The sequence below is a fragment of the Moschus berezovskii genome, chromosome 4 (assembly GCF_049115385.1).
Source record: "Moschus berezovskii isolate FMDL1 chromosome 4, NW_MosBer_1.0, whole genome shotgun sequence".
In the NCBI taxonomy this organism is placed as follows: Eukaryota; Metazoa; Chordata; class Mammalia; order Artiodactyla; family Moschidae; genus Moschus; species Moschus berezovskii.
In genome coordinates, this window is record NC_142463.1 from 101,374,373 (window position 1) to 101,390,217 (window position 15,845).

The 15,845-nt window shown below is 46.9% G+C and overlaps 1 protein-coding gene across 1 annotated transcript in view; it reads left to right on the forward strand.

The window, feature by feature from the left end:
* ACP6 (acid phosphatase 6, lysophosphatidic) overlaps positions 1-15,494 on the forward strand; it is a 28,672-nt gene extending 13,178 nt beyond the window's left edge. Inside the window, exons 5-10 of the mRNA XM_055402175.2 lie at positions 115-202; positions 1,595-1,727; positions 2,719-2,819; positions 5,432-5,527; positions 6,776-6,941; positions 7,584-15,494. Of these exons, the coding sequence (XP_055258150.1) occupies positions 115-202; positions 1,595-1,727; positions 2,719-2,819; positions 5,432-5,527; positions 6,776-6,941; positions 7,584-7,727 (728 nt within the window). The 3' untranslated portion in view covers positions 7,728-15,494. The remainder of the gene's footprint in view (positions 1-114; positions 203-1,594; positions 1,728-2,718; positions 2,820-5,431; positions 5,528-6,775; positions 6,942-7,583) is intronic.
* The last annotated feature ends 351 nt before the right edge of the window (positions 15,495-15,845 follow it).

Below are 15,845 nucleotides of genomic sequence, written 5' to 3' on the forward strand. Positions count from 1 at the left end.
GTAACCTGGATGATGGCCTCTGGGAGCAGCTCCATCTGTGTAGACAAAGAGAAGAAGAAGCGGGTGGAGCTGCTGGGAAGAACAAGCTGAAGCCACTTCCCACCTTCCTTCCAGGACCCATCGTCATCCACACTGACGAAGCAAGCTCAGAAGTCTTGTACCCCAACTACCAATACTGCTGGAACCTGTGGAAAAGAACCAGGTAACTGCCCCTGACTCTTGTTCTTCAGGGTGGGGGTACAGGCAGCATTGTACCATCTCTGCCAGCAGACTGGCTGTGCCGGTGGATAATGGATGGGAGAGATGACATTAAATGGGTCTGACATCAGCTGTCTAGGACGGGAGGCAGCTGTTGCTCACAGGACAGGCTCATGGTGAAGGGAAAGGACATCCAGGGAGACCCACACTCTGGGCTGGAGGGATGGTGTATACAGCCACGAGTGGGGCTTCACCATTTACTGAGCGTTGTCCTTTGTGTTCAGTCCTGGGCTCTCAGGTGGGGTAACTGAAGAAACTTAGGGAAAAGATGAGTAAGCCAGTCATTAACTGCAAATCTAGATGGGCACACCAAAGAAGACACAGATTCCCCTTCTCTTACCAATGTGCTGCTGTGTAGGATAGATTGGTTTGGAGCTGATGGCACTATTTAGGTTTCAGGTATTTGGGGATGGCACTTATACTATGTAGAGTGTGTTCCCCAGAAGAAGTAGACGTGTTTTCAAGCAGACCTGGCCATGCTTGCATTGTTTTGGGTATAATAGAAGGGAATGCTAGAATGGGATTTGGAAAATCCATTATTCTAGCCCTGGTATGTACTAACTCACAAGTCAGTTGGCCTCGTAGAGTTTCAGTTCAGTTCAGTTGCTCAGTCATGTCCGACTCTTTGCGACCCCATCAACCGCAGCACGCTAGGCCTCCCTGTCCATCACCCACTCCCGGAGTCCACCCAAACCCATGTCCATTGAGTCAGTGATGCCATCCAACCATCTCATCCTCTGTCGTCCCCTTCTCCTCCTGCCCTCAATCTTTCCCAGCATCACGGTCTTTTCAAATGAGTCAGCTCTTCACATCAGGTGTCCAAAGTATTGGAGTGTCAGCTTCAACATTAGTCCTCCCAATGAACAACCAGGACTGATTTCCTTGAAGATGGACTGGTTGGATCTCCTTGCAGTCCAAGGATCTCTCAAGAGTCTTCTCCAACACCGCAGTTTAAAGCATCAATTCTTCAGCACTCAGCTTTCTTTATAGTCCAACTCTCACATCCATACATGACCACTAGAAAAACCATAGCCTTGACTAGACAGATCTTTGTTGACAAAGTAATGTCTCTGCTTTTCAATATGCTGTCTAGGTTGGTCATAACTTTCCTTCCAAGGAGTAAGCTTCTTTTAATTTCATGGCTGCAATCACCGTCTGCAGTGATTTTGCATTTCGTAGAGTTTACCTGTCTTTAAATTGACAGTTATGCTAGCTAATCCCAATGAGTTGTTGAAAGGTAAGTGAGATCCTAAATGACGAATGAGATACACTTCGTAAACTTAATAACCATACAATATAAAGAAATATAAGGAATAACTTTTTTATTTTTCGGCAGAGGCCGGAGGCAGGCTGCTTCTTTGCAGCCAGGAATCTCAGAGGATTTGAAGAAAGTGAAGGAAGGGATGGGCATTGCCAGTAGTGATGAAGTGGACTTCCTCGCCTTGCTGGACAACATGGCTGCTGAGCAGGTGGGCTGGCTGTCCTCCTCGGGCTCTGGGAGGGTGGGGGGAGCCTGGGCAAGTCTTGGTGGACTGGCTCCTGAGTTAGAAGTGGGTGGAGGCCTTCTGGCTTGGAGGCAGCTGTGAAAGCACTTGCTGGCAGAATGGACCTGGGAACTAAGGGGTAGGGTAGACTCCTCACCATATTAGGAGCGTAGACATTTTAACTCTTGACCAGAGTTCTTTGAAGCATATTCACCAGAATGCCCATGACGCAAGTGTGTATAATGTGGGCAGGCAGGGCTGGGGTGGGTGATGAGTAGGGAGGGATTGTGGTCTAAAAAGTTTGGAATGCCTCTTTATTGTATCACTTTTTGGAGAGTCTATATGCATGTCAGCCTATTAAAGAACCCGAGAGCACTCTGGTAAAGAAAACTGGTGAATCTTTAATTCTGTTTTTCTCAAGCTTGTTTAGCCCTAGAATCTTTTTTTTCCCCTAATAAATACTGAAGGCCACACAATGGGAAATGCTGCTCCAGATTCAGAAGTCAGACACCCAAAGGCTGTACAGCCTGGATCCTGCTTCCTTCTCTTGTGAGGATGACAGTGTGCCTTGAAGGCAGAAATGCACCTTATGCTTAAGTGTAAGATGGGTTTAAGGTTATAAAACAAGAGTTGATAAAGTATTTATATGGCATACTTTTTAGAAATCATTTTGGGGATGATGAAGGCCAAGTGAAAATTTATGAATTCCTTGCCTTGTATTTTATTTATTTAGCTTAAAAGAACACAAATGTTTTTTACTTTGGAGTAGATGAGCATCAGAAAGAGAGGAGAAAACAATTTTTATCTGGGACTTCAGATCTGGAGGAATAGCTTCCGACAGGCCTTGGGGACATAGAGTTTTGAGCCAGTCTCTCTCTGAGAGAAGGCAATCCCCTTGGACTCCATGGAAGCGGACCGGCTGCCAGGCTCACTGGATGAGTATTTCTTTCTAAAACTCTACCCATGGCCCTTTCAGGTGCACAACCTCCCGAGCTGCCCCTCGCTGAAGAGGTTTGCATGGATGATCGAGCAGAGAGCTGTGGACACAGCCTTGTACATCCTGCAGTGGGGAGACAGGTGAGGGGGGAGCCTCTTCAGCTGCTGGCATACAGTCACGCTTGGTCAGGCCTCCCAGAGTGTGGGGAAGGGGACTCATCAGGCCCACTCTGTCAGCTGGCGTCTCTGTGTGCAGAGGTTGAAATCACCCCATTCCGCTGGCCTTCTGAATAGACTTGGCCCTGGGTCCTTTCATTTCTGGAGCAGGGACTGGTGACATAGTGTTTTCATTCACTGTTACACAAGACCAGGGGCTGCTACTCGATCAAGTTTCTGTCTCTCTTTTTAAAGTATTTATTTTATTTTTATTTATTTATTTGGCCGTGCCAGGTCTTAGAGGCAGCATGTGGGATCTAGTTCCCTGACCAGGGATCAAACCTGGGCCCCCTGCATAAGGGAGCATGGACTCTTAGCCACTGGAGCAGCAGGGAAGTCCCTTGATTGAGTTTCTCTTAATCACCGACTTTTTCCTTTGCTTTAAGTTTCAAAACATTGGGGTACCAGGGGATGCTGAAGGAAGAATAATTAGTGCTCATTTTATTCATCACATTACAGTTTACAAATCATTTTCCTGTTCTCGCCATGAGGTTGGTGTCATCATCCTTGACAAGGCCAAGTCCTGGCTTTAGAGATGGAGAACTAGGCCCAAGAGATGTGGGCCACCTTGCGTAGGCTCAGCTAGCAGGAGGTGGAAGCAGGACTTGTCCTGTGTTTTCTCTGTTTTACTGGTATTTAGGTCTATGGGGTCGCACAGAGTCGGACACGACTGAAGCGACTTAGCAGCAGCAGCAGCAGGGCTCTCTTTATAGAAGGTCTATTTCCTGACTATCAGAATGAAGGGTATCTCTCTTCCCAAATATAAAAAAACACCTTTTAATGGTTGGTTCAGAGCATTCAGCTTGTACTCAGAATAGGTGACTTGGTAAGAGAGGGGAGTATAGAGGGGAAGTCCTGAGGAAGATGAGTGGGAGGAAAAAGCCACTCACATTTCAAGAATTTGCTTGATCTTGCATGAGAATAGGAGCCTCTGCCTGCTTTTCTGCCGCTCAGTCAGCGCATCCATTTTGCACTTGCCTCAGGCTTCTGGAAGGTTCCAGCCACACCTCTCAGCTCGCTGCCACTCCTGTGACCAACCACCTTCCCTCATCTTTTCCTGAAGTGGCCCCCCTGTTCCTAAATTGTCGCTCACTGCCTGCCCCTCCACCAGCACATACTTCCATATATTTTTTTTTGGCCTTGCTGGGTGTTCGCTGCTGTGTGCCCAGGCTTTCTCTAGTTGCATCAGGGGCTACTCTCTAGTTGTGGAGCACGGGCTTCTCACTGCGGTGGCTTCTCTTGCTCCTGAGCACCGGCTCTAGGTGCACGGGCTTCAGTAATCGCCACACCAGGGCTCAGTAGTTATGACAAACAGGCTTAGTTGCTCTGCGGCATGTGGAATCTTCCTGGACTAGGTATTCAGCTCTTGTCCCCTGCCTTGGCAGGTGGATTCTTGTCCACTGTGCCACCAGGGAAGTCCATCCACACATATTTAATAAATATGTTAGGCTTTGCAGGCCGTGCATTATCTGTGTGTCTATTCATCGCAGCCCGTGTAGCATGAAAGAAGCCATAGACGATACACAAACAAATGGGCACAGCTGTGTTCCAGTGGAACTGTTTACAGAAATGGGCGGCTGAGTTGGAATTGGCCCACAACTACTGTTTGCTTTCTCCTGCATTTTAAACAAGATCTGGGTCCAGTCCACTTTCTTTTCCATTAGCCCTGGTTTCTTAAAACTGATGTTTCTTCAGGAACAGATGGTTCCCGTTTCACAATGCCGTCCAGCTTGCCTTGGCCTGCATGGATTCTTTGGAAAGTATATGCTCTGTGGTATCGGTTGCCTAGTCCTCAGCTGTTGCCTCAACTTCCCTTGATTTGTGAAAGTGGCCAGTCACCATGAATAAGGATTGGTCTAAGCCAGTCATGGCAACTCTTTTTGTCAGTGGTTGGGTTCTGGGAATTTGGGGAAAGGTTTTTTTTCTCTTTGATAGAAAGTGAGAGTCACCCAAACCAAGCCTTTCTGCTGCTTACTAGCCTCCACGTTCCTGCTTTGTTTGCTGCTTCTCAAAAATGCTTTGAGTTGAGGTAACCACCTGTGATCATGAGGTGACCATCCTGAGAATGAAAGTGGTAGAGCCACAGAGCCAAGGCAAGAGCACTAGTGCTGAACTTGTTAAATCAAATAAATTAAGAAAAGTCCTTATGGTCTCAACGCCAAAGAAGGGGAGCTGGCACATAGGAAGTGTAGTTTAGGCGATTTCCCTTCAGGTGGCTTTTCTAAGGGCCTTTGGAATTCCTGGAATTCATTACACCTTGTCCTTCCCTGTTTTGGCCTAGTTCTCTATTACGTATCCAGGTTGCCATCCCCTCACCCCTCCCATCTCAGCCATGTTCATACCAAGTCTGTACCCTGCTGCTGTTTACAGTGAGGCAGTGCTGTTTCTGCCCTTACTGCTGTCTCTGTCCTTCTTGCATCCCTTGTCTTTTCTCAGCTCTCTGACTGGGCTCATGAGGTTCCAGGGGGAAGAAGCAGCCTGCATCCCTTGTGTGCCCAGTGCCCAATGGGTATTTCAGTACCTTTTACTCACCACAGGGAGGGCCTTCAGATGGCAGTTGGCCCATTCCTCTACATCCTGGAGAGCAACCTGCTGAAAGTCGTGGACCCTGCCACTCCGCCCAGCAAGACCAGGTACTTGGCCGAGCAGCTTGGCTTGGTGTGACTGAGGAGGGTGGAGGGGGCGGCTCTGGCTACAGGGAGGGAACCCAGGTTCTAGGAGGGTGAGAACCAGGCTGTTGGTAACTGAAAGTAGATGTTGGAGGCCATGTGTCCTAGAGACATTGACAACATTTCTACCTTTCTTCTTGACACATCTGTCCTACCATGCTTTAAAATTTTCATTTTAGTAGAAATGAACCCTAAAGTAATTTTTCCGTTTTTTAAAACATGCATCCAGTGGAATAACTAATAAGGACATCACAACTCCGGGAGTTGGTGATGAGCAGGGAGGCCTGGTGTGCTGCAGTCCATGGGTCCTCAAAGAGTTGGACATGACTGAGCGACTGAACTGAACTGAACTCATTTGGTATTAAAATAGCCCCAAACAATGATAGTTGCTTAATAGATTGTTTAAACACCTTCATTGAGTATATTGGAAGATAGGAATTCTACTGGGCATTTAAAGATGTTGGAAGTGGCTTGTGAACCTCCATAGCCACTTTTGGGGTGCCTGGAACTCCAGGTTAGGGACCATGGATTTGGAATGTGTGTCCAAGGCACTTGGTAAACAAAGTGTGGTCTGTAGATAAACAGCTTCACCATCACCTAAGATTGATTTTCCACCGCAGCCTGACCCACTGAATCAGAGTCTGCCTTTTAACAAGACTGCCAGGTGGTTTGTAAGCCCCTTGATAGTGGAGAAAACAACTTTGCGACCCCATGGACTGTATCCCACCAGGTTCCTCTGTCCATGGAATTCTCCAGGCAAAAATACTGGAGTGAGTAGCCACTCCCTTCTCCAGAGGAAACTTCCCAACCCAGGGATCTAACCTGGATCTCCTGCATTGCAGGCAGATTTTTCACTGTTTGAGTCACCAGGGAAGCCCATCTACTCCAAAGGAGTTTGTTTTTTTACCTCACATTTATTTATTTGGTTGTGCTGGGTCTTCATTGCAGCACGCAGGCTCCAATAGTTGTAGCAATGGGCTCCACAGCATGTGAGATCTTAGTTCGTGGACCAGGGATCAAACCCATGTCCCCTGCACTGCAAGGTGGATTCTTAACCACTGGACTACCAGGAAAGTCCCTCAAAGGAGATTTATACCAGGCTCAACTGATTTCTAGAGGTCACCTGGTGTCCTCACTCAAAGGAGGCAGGCGGTGTCTTGGCCTCCAGAGTCCTGTGGTGAAGAACTATGGAGAACTGCCTTCTTCTTGCAGGAAGCTGTACCTCTATGCAGCTCACGATGTGACCCTCATGCCTCTTCTAATGACCCTGGGAATTTTTGACCACAAATGGCCCCCATTTGCTGTGGACCTGACCATGGAGCTCTATCAGCACCGGGAGTCTGAGGAGTGGTTTGTGCAGCTCTATTACGGAGGGCAGGTAAGACCTCTGGGGCATGGTGGGGCGGCGGCTGGGCCACCCGCCCACCTGGGTTAGCACCAAGTCGCCTGCTTGGTCCCAGGGAGTCTCCACTGGTACACGAGCTCTCTGGATGCTCTCATGGCTGCAGCCCAGGGATAAGGCAGAACTGGGTCCCTAGTGGCAGGCTGGGACTGGAACCATGTCCCGGTTCTGCCACAGGACCCTTCTAACAGCAGGACCACCCTTTTCTTCTGAGGGTCTCTCCCAGGATGTAACTCCTGGCTGTGAGGGCTGTTTTGAAAATTAAAGATGAGGTCTTTGGGAGGAGATGTATGCCATCAGCTTCTCTGGTGCCTTGGCCACTTCAGCAGGTTGCTGTCCAGGGCAGAGGCTGAACCTTCCCTAAGGTTAGACCTTTAGCCTTCCCAGGGGTATAATGTCAATGTCTTCCAGTCAGTTCAGCCAACAGTTATTGAGTGACTTTCACGAGCAGGCCATTGTGCTTTTAATCTGGAAGCTGACTGATTAATGGGGGCTCCTTGGCTGTTATGTGTGTACGTACACATCTGATTGGGTCAAAGCCTTTCAGAACTCTGGACACAGCTGACAACAGCCAGACAGTGTCCCCAGTGCCCCAACTGAGTTACGTCTCTTCCACAGGAGCAAGTGCCAAAAGGTTGCCCTGACCGGCTCTGTCCACTGGACAAGTTCTTGAACACCATGTCAGTTTATACCTTAAGCCCAGAAAAATACCACATGCTCTGCTCTGAAGCACAGATGATGGGACTTGGAAATGGAAAGTGATTGATTTGTACAAGTAAGATGTCTGGATTTTTTAAATAAAATGCCTTTACCCAATGCCTCCAGCTATTTGGTTTGGGGAAGGCAGGAACAAAGGTTAATGGACTTTAACATACGGTAAGGGTATTTCTTTCCTATAGGTATATTAAGGTCTCTTCTTGAAAGGATAAGGGTATAATGTTGAGACCAAAAGGATATATCCTATTTTGTGGCTTGATTTCCATGGCAGCTGCCTGTGACATGGGGCTTCCCTAGTGGCTCAGATGGTAAAGAATCTGCTTGCAATATGGAAGACCCGGGTTCCAACCCTGGTTTGGGAAGATCCCCTGGAGAAGAGCATGGCTACCCACTCCAGTATTCTTGCCTGGTGAATTCCATGGGCAGAGGAGCCTAGTAGGCTATAGTCCATGGGGTTGCAAAGAGTTGAACATGACTGAGCAACTAACACTTTGCCTTTCTTGCCTGTGACATAAGCTATAGAATTGCGTGTGGTTTTGGACCTCAGTTCTTTTCCTATCTTCATTTCACACACATTTATTGGACACCTACTAAATAGTGGTCATTATAAGGGTGAAAGGTTTCTGCCCTCAAGTTTTTTCAGTCTAGTAGGAGAGGCAGATAAAGTATATCAGTGATGACGATATAGTATGTATGGTTCATCCTGTGATAAGGTACCTCGAGGGCTATTTGGGTTCAGAGAAGACACCCTCAGCTCTGATTGGCAGGGGCTGGGGGGAGCAGTTAAAGGTTTTTTGGCAGGTTCTGCCCTGATCTGAAGAGAGAAAAACAAGTGAGTAGTAGTTAACCAGTTAAGTAAGGAGTGTCATGTAAAAGGTCGGCTAACCAGGTAAGCAAGGAGGAAAGGGTGTCATGTGAAAGGTCAGGGCGCGTAGCTGGGCAGTGAGGTGGAGCCCTGCCGTGGAGAGCCAGCAGGGAGGTCACTGGCTCCTGGTGGCTGTAGCCCCAGGAGCGTGGGTGAGGTGTCTGCATGGTGGGTCAGACCACTCTCAGCATATGTGCTCTGCCTTGACCTGGGCCTCCAGAGTTACCTGATGGTACCCTATTTCCTTTTCAGTTTTCTCATTCTTCCCCAGAATCTATTTCAGACTTTCTCTGATCTCAAACCATCAATCCCTTTACTTCTCAGAGAAAACAGCAAGCACAGAAACCTCTCTGCTTCCCGCTGTCTTATGGTGATGACTCCCAGATCTCCTTCTCTAGTTCAGGTTTTTTCTTCCAAGCTTCAGACTCTCATGTCCACTTGGATGTTTCATAGACACAGAATTTTCCCTCTCTCCTCCTAGACCTGCCCGCCCCACAAGCCTGCCTTACTTGAATGGAGGACAATTCCACCATCCACTCAGTTACTAAAGCGGAAATCTATCCTTATCTCCTTCCTCTCACATTTTTCTATGTCTGATCTATTCAGTTCAGTTCAGTCGCTCAGTTGTGTCCGACTCTTTGCGACCCCATGAATCACAGCACGCCAGGCCTCCCTGTCCACCACCAACTCCCGGAGTTCACTCAAACTCATGTCCATCGAGTCGGTGATGCCATCCAGCCACCTCATTCTCTGTCATCCCCTTCTCCTCCCTCCCCCAATCCCTCCAAGCATCAGAGTCTTTTCCAGTGAGTCAACTCTTTGCATGAGGTGGCCAAAGTATTGGAGTTTCAGCTTTAGCATCAGTCCTTACAATAAACACCCAGGATTGATCTCCTTTAGGATGGACTGGTTGGATCTCCTTGCAGTCCAAGGGACTCTCAAGAGTCTTCTCCAACACCACAGTTTAAAGCATCAATTCATCAGCACTCAGCTTTCTTTATAGTCCAACTCTCACATCCATACATGACTACTGGAAAAACCATAGCCTCGACTAGACGGACCTTTGTTGGCAAAGTAATGTCTCTGCTTTTTAATATGCTATCTAGATTGGTCATAACTTTCCTTCCGGGGGTAAGTGTCTTTTAATTTCATGGCTGCAATCAGCATCCGCAGTGATTTTGGAGCTCAAAAAAATAAAGTCTGACACTGTTTCCACTGTTTCTCCATCTATTTCCCATGAAGTGATGGGACTGGATGCCATGATCTTAGTTTTCTGAATGTTGAGCTTCAAGCCAACTTTTTCACTCTCCTCTTTCACTTTCATCAAGAGACTTTTGAGTTCCTCTTCACTTTCTGCCATAAGGGTGGTGTCCTCTGCATATCTGAGGTTATTGATATTTCTCCTGGCAATCTTAATTCCAGCTTGTGCTTCTTTCATGATATACTCTGTATATAAGTTAAATAAGCAGGGTGACCATACACAGCCTTGACGTACTCCTTTTCCTATTTGGAACCAGTCTGTTGTTCCATGTCCAGTTCTAACTGTTGCTTCCTGACCTGCATACAGGTTTCTCAAGAGGCAGGTCAGGTGGTCTGGTATTCCCATCTCTTGAAGAATTTTCCACAGTTTATTGTGATCCACACAGGCAAAGGCTTTGGCATAGTCAATGAAGCAGAAATAGATGTTTTCCTGGAACTCTTTTGCTTTTTCGATGATCCAGGAGATGTTGGCAATTTGATCTCTGGTTCCTCTGCGTTTTCTAAAACCAGCTTGAACATCTGGAAATTCACAGTTCACATATTGCTGAAGCCTGGCTTGGAGAATTTTGAGCATGACTTCACTAGCGTGTGAGATGCGTGCTATTGTGCCATAGTTTGAGCATTCTTTGGCATTGCCTTTCTTTGGGATTGGAATGAAAACTGACCTTTTCCAGTCCTGTGGCCACTGCTGAGTTTTCCAAATTTGCTGGCATATTGAGTGCAGAAGTTTCACAGCATCATCTTCTAGGATTTGAAATAGATCAACTGGAATTCTATCACCTCCACTAGCTTTGTTTGTTACTAAAGTCTGATCTGTTAAGTTCTATCAATCCTACCTGTTTATGTCTTAAATACATTCATATCTTCTTATCCTCAACCTTCAATATCCCTTCACCCTACTAATTGCTATATTTAATTCACTAAGGAAGTAAAAGCAATCAGAAGAGAATTTCCATTTCCATCACCCCTCCCCAGCCTGCTAACCCAGTTGCATTGGTACCTTCAAGGCCCTCCTTCCTGTTACTAAGAATGAACCATTCCTACTCCGATTGAAGGCCAACCCTCCAGCTTTGCTTTAATCCCTGTAATTATTTCTTTCCTGTATTGTTATTTTTCTCTTCCTACCAGTTATTCCCATTAGCTTACAAACATGCCGTAAAATCTCCTGTCTTGAAAAATGTTTCCCACATCTTTGACGTACTCTGCTATTTTCTTCTCCCCTTTACAACAAAACTTCTCAAAAGAGTTGTTTATACCCTGATTCTTCCCTTCCCCTTCTCTCTTGAACCAGCTGTGATTTGGCATTCACCCCTGCCACTCCATGGAAACAACTTTGTTAAAATCATCGGTGACCTCTGAGTGCTAAATCAGTAGCCAGTTTTCAGTCTTCTGACTCAACTTCTCATTAACACTCTTGGAATAGTTTTATTTTTTGCTTCTATGACAAATGGATTTCCTCACTTCTTGACTTCTCAGTTTTCTCTGAATCTACCTTTTAAAAATCTCTAAATGTTGGAGTATCTCAAGGCTTAGTCCTTGGACCTTTTATCCTGCACTTACCACACCCCCCACACACACACCTTTGGTGATGTCAAGCTATTCTGTAACTTAAAATATTATTTACGTAATGTCTCCCAAATTTATACCTTCATTCTGGACCTTTCCCCTGAATTCTGTTCTCATTTCCAACTGTTTACTCAACATCTCTACATGGATAGTTAAGATATTTAATGTGTATTAAACTTGGCATTGCCTGTACTGAACTCTTAATTCTCACTCCTCTTTGACTTCTCCACAACTTCCCCGTCAAGGTAAATGGCACTACCATTAACCCAGTTGGTTGGGCCGAGAACTTTGGGGTTACCCTTAACATATGTCTTTTTCTTATGTCCTGCATCTAATCCATCAGTAAATCCTATCGTGCCTTATACAGAATTGACTGCTTCTTAAGACTACGTGGATTATTGCCAAGTCTACTGTTTCCGTGCTTTCCCTCTCTGCTAATTTATTCCCAACATAGGTGTTGCTTTTAAAATACGCGTCAGATCATGTCAGTCTTCTGCTCAGAATTCTTCCCGGGCTTCCCGTCTCAAAAACAGAGCCAGTCATAATGGTGGTCAAGGCCTTTATGTAACTCCCTTTCCTCCGTCTCTTCTCACTGGGCTCCAGCCATACTGTTCTTGTCTCCCAAGAAGTCCCAAGGCATGTCCTCACCTCAGGCTCTGTGTACTGGCTCTTCCCCTCTCTGCAATGTTCTCCTAGGCATGGGCATTTTTAGCTCCCTCTCTTCATTCAGATCTCAGCTCACTGTCATCTCTGGGAGACCCTTCCATATTGTCCTATATGAGCCATTTCAGATCCACCCCTTTACACTACCTACAGCCCAATTACATTCTGTTGCCTTGTGTGATGGGCTGAATTATGTCCACTTAAAATTCATATTTTGAAGCCCTAAACCCCAGTACCTCAAATGTGACTATTGGAGTAGAGCCTTTAAAGAGGTAATTAAGGTAAAAAGAGCTGATATGGACGGGCCCTAATCCAGTATGGCTGGATAAGGAACAGAGCGTTAGGACTCTGACACAGAGGGAAGACCATGTGACGACACGGGGAGAGGAAGGACATCTATAAGCCAAGCAGAGAGGCCTCAGAAGAAACCAGCCCTGCTGACACCATGATCTTGAACTTCCAGAATGGTGAGGAGATGCATTTAAGGCAACTGGTCTGTACCAGAGTATTTTGCTCTGGTAGCCCAAGTAAACCAATCCACCTCATCCTCTTCACTGTGGTTTTTCTCAGAGCTTGATATTGCACATTTGTGTATTTATTTATCTCTCTGACAAGAACGTGAACTCCATGAAGGCAAACTTCATCTTGTTCACCCGTGTGTCCCCAGCACTGAGAGCAGTGCCTGGCACGTGCTAGTAGTCACACAGTGGTTGAGTGAGTGAGCACATCCCTTCTGCCTCTGCTCTCCTGGGCTCATATTTATCCTCCCAGGGTTGCTCAGTGCCTTTCTAATGGGTCATCTCCTTTGAGATGTGGCCCCTGCTTACCTCTCCAGCCTCATCCTTCATGCCCCCTCACGCATCCCCAGACTGAACTGTTTCAAGAACACACTCTTCCCTGACCCCTGACACACCCTCTCTTGCCCAACTATCCCTCTCATTTTTTTTTTTTCTTTTTTTAAGGAGAGGGAGAGACTTTTTTTTCTTTTAAAGGAGTTGGCTCACACAGTCGTGGGGACCAGCAAGTCTTTAGGAAGGGGACTCAGGTAAGAGCTGGTATTGCCATCTTGATGATTAGAAACTCAGACAGAATTTTTGTGTTGCTGTCTTGAGAATTCCTTCTTCCTTTTCTTGTACTTCTTTTTTTTTTTTTGGCCACACCTCACAGCACGTAGTAGTTTCAGGACCAGGGATTGAACCCACGGTCCCTGCATTGGAAGTGTGGTCTTAACCACTGGACCACCTGGGAAGTCCCTATCCCTTGCATCTGGATACCTCCCGTGTTTCTGTCTGTCCGTCAGTAGGGGACACCTGTCTTGTCCATTGCTGTGTTCTTGGAGCCAAGTACAGGACGTGGCACAAAGTGGACTTCAGCCAGGATTCACTGAATGGGTTCCGATGGCTCCCTATCCTCGTTTCTGCCTTGCAAGGAGGGGGCTTCTGTGCACTCTCCCCCACTCACCACCAGGGGGAAGCATGGAGTAAGGGAAACAAGGCTTCTGCTGGGTTCACATTCTGATGCTAACAGTTGTTTCTTTGTGACCCTTGGACAGGTGCCTGAGCCTGCTTTTCCTCTCATGTAAAATGGAGATAATTATTAACTATTATCAACTTATTAACTAATTAGGGTTTTTGTGAGAACTGAGTAAATGTAAGAGCCTTCAAATGCTCCTTTTTGCCCCACTGGGCTCAGCACTAACAGTTTAGTTTCCTCAACTAGTCAGGCGCTTTGGACTTCTTTCCAGCCGCCCTCTCTGCAGCCCTTGCTTCCCTCCGCCTGCCTTTACCAAGGAGAGCACGCCTATATGTGCAGGAGAGCCCTGGCCCCTCCCTGGCAAGTTGTATGACGGTGGGTAAGACATTTAACTTTTCTAAGCTTATGCTTTCCCAACTGCAAAACGGTGATGTTACTATTTCCCTAACCTGACAATTTGTTCTGAGGATGGATGTGAACCTATCCTGCCCTTGGCCTAGACTGGTTTCTCTTAATGCTTTTAAAATGAGTGTTGTTAAGGTTGAAATAATTTCCAGAGGGGATCTCACCCTTGGATGGCAAAGTAAAGGGCCTCCCAGGAGACAGGAGAATGGCCACTCCTCTTCCCCCACATAACCGAGCCTGTTCAGATAGTCTGACTTCTTGGGAACTTCACCTGACAGACCCTCCAGAGGGCCTCATGGCTTATCTTGCTCAGGAGCTCTTGGCTCTGGTAGGCGCTGGGATGAAATAACTGGTAAAGACAAGGCCAGGCACTGCTATGTGCTGACTCTCCTTTAATAGTTTCACATAGTAGTTTAAAGATGAAGCTCCAATACTTTGGCCACCTGACGCGAAGAACCAACACATTAGAAAAGACCCTGATGCTGGGAAAGATTGAGGGCAGGAGGAGAAGAGGGCAACAGAGGATGAGATGGTTAGATGTCATCACCAACTCAATGGCCATGAGTTTAAGCAAACTCTGGGAGACAGTGAAGGGCAGAGAAGCCTGGCATGCTGCAATCCATGGGGCTGCAAAGAGTCGGACACGACTTAGCGACTGAATGACATAGTTTGAAAGGACAGCAAAGACATTAAAACTGAAAAGATCCACCTGGAGAGAGGGAGGAGGAAAGAGTTTTTATTCCACCCCCACCCCCAGACCTCAGGGCACTGGGTCCTGGTGTGCTGACCTGTTTATTATAAGTAGCTTGCATCTTTGCAAGTGATAACCTGGCACCCTTTCTCCTCAGCTGGACTCGTCTAGGGCACTGCTCATATACTTGTGAAGAAGGCTGGGGGTTTAAAAGCAGCTACTTTAATATATACCAGGGAAGTATTATTCAGCTTTGGGGCCAAGAGCTGTGGTTTGCTGTGTACCCTGGCTCTGCACGGGCAGGTGTGGGTCCCTTTGGCTGCCTGGGGAATTCTCTGGGGAGAGGGCTGTGTGCTCTGCTCAGACCCTGCCCTCTAGTGGCCAAGGGGACCGGCCATGCAGTCCTGACCGTCCCAGTCCACCCCATCAACTTCTAGGATCCTGGTCCCTGTTCAAGGGTGAGTGTAGAGGGGAGAGAAACACTTTCCCCAATACAAACCCTGTCTTCCCTGAGCTCAAGTCTCACCTCTGTAGGTAGTTTCCATGTGCCTTAGGACATTCTACTAACTTCCTGTTAACAAACCTGCAGACCCTCATCTGTATACTGGGCCCTACGCCGGTGCCTCGTTCACAGAATTACCCCAGGGTTCACACAGGTGTGTAAAGCATGCTGTAATGTCAAAGTATTACACAAATGTGAGGCAATTGACAGAAAAAAAAAAAGTTGAAAACAAACAAGCAAAAAACACGTGAGGCATTGCTCAAAGTATTGCCAGAAAAGCCTCTCTGTGGCTTCTTGCAAGTGTTCCTCTGGCAGTTGAGGTAGTGGGCACCCTGTCCTGGGTGGCGTGCCATTGGTAGTATGACCCTGGTGACTTTTTTTTTTAAATAACATTAAAAAAATTTTTTTAAGCAGACCTTTCTCTTTTAAAAAACCTGATTTTTATTTATTTATGTATCGGTCTTGGCTGCACTGGGTCGTCATTGCTGCGTGCAGGCTTTCTCTAGTTGCAGTGAGTAGGGGCTGCTTTCTCGTGGTGCATGGGCTTCTCGTTTCAGTGGCTTCTCTTGTAGAGCACGGGCTCTAGGATGCTCCAGTTTCAGCAGTTGCAGCATGTGGGCTCAGTACTTGTGGCGCATAGGCTTAGTTGTCTCACAGCATGTAGGATCTCAGTTCCGAGATGGGATTGGCAGGCAGATTCTTAACCACTCAATCACCAGGGAAGTCTTTGCTTTACTT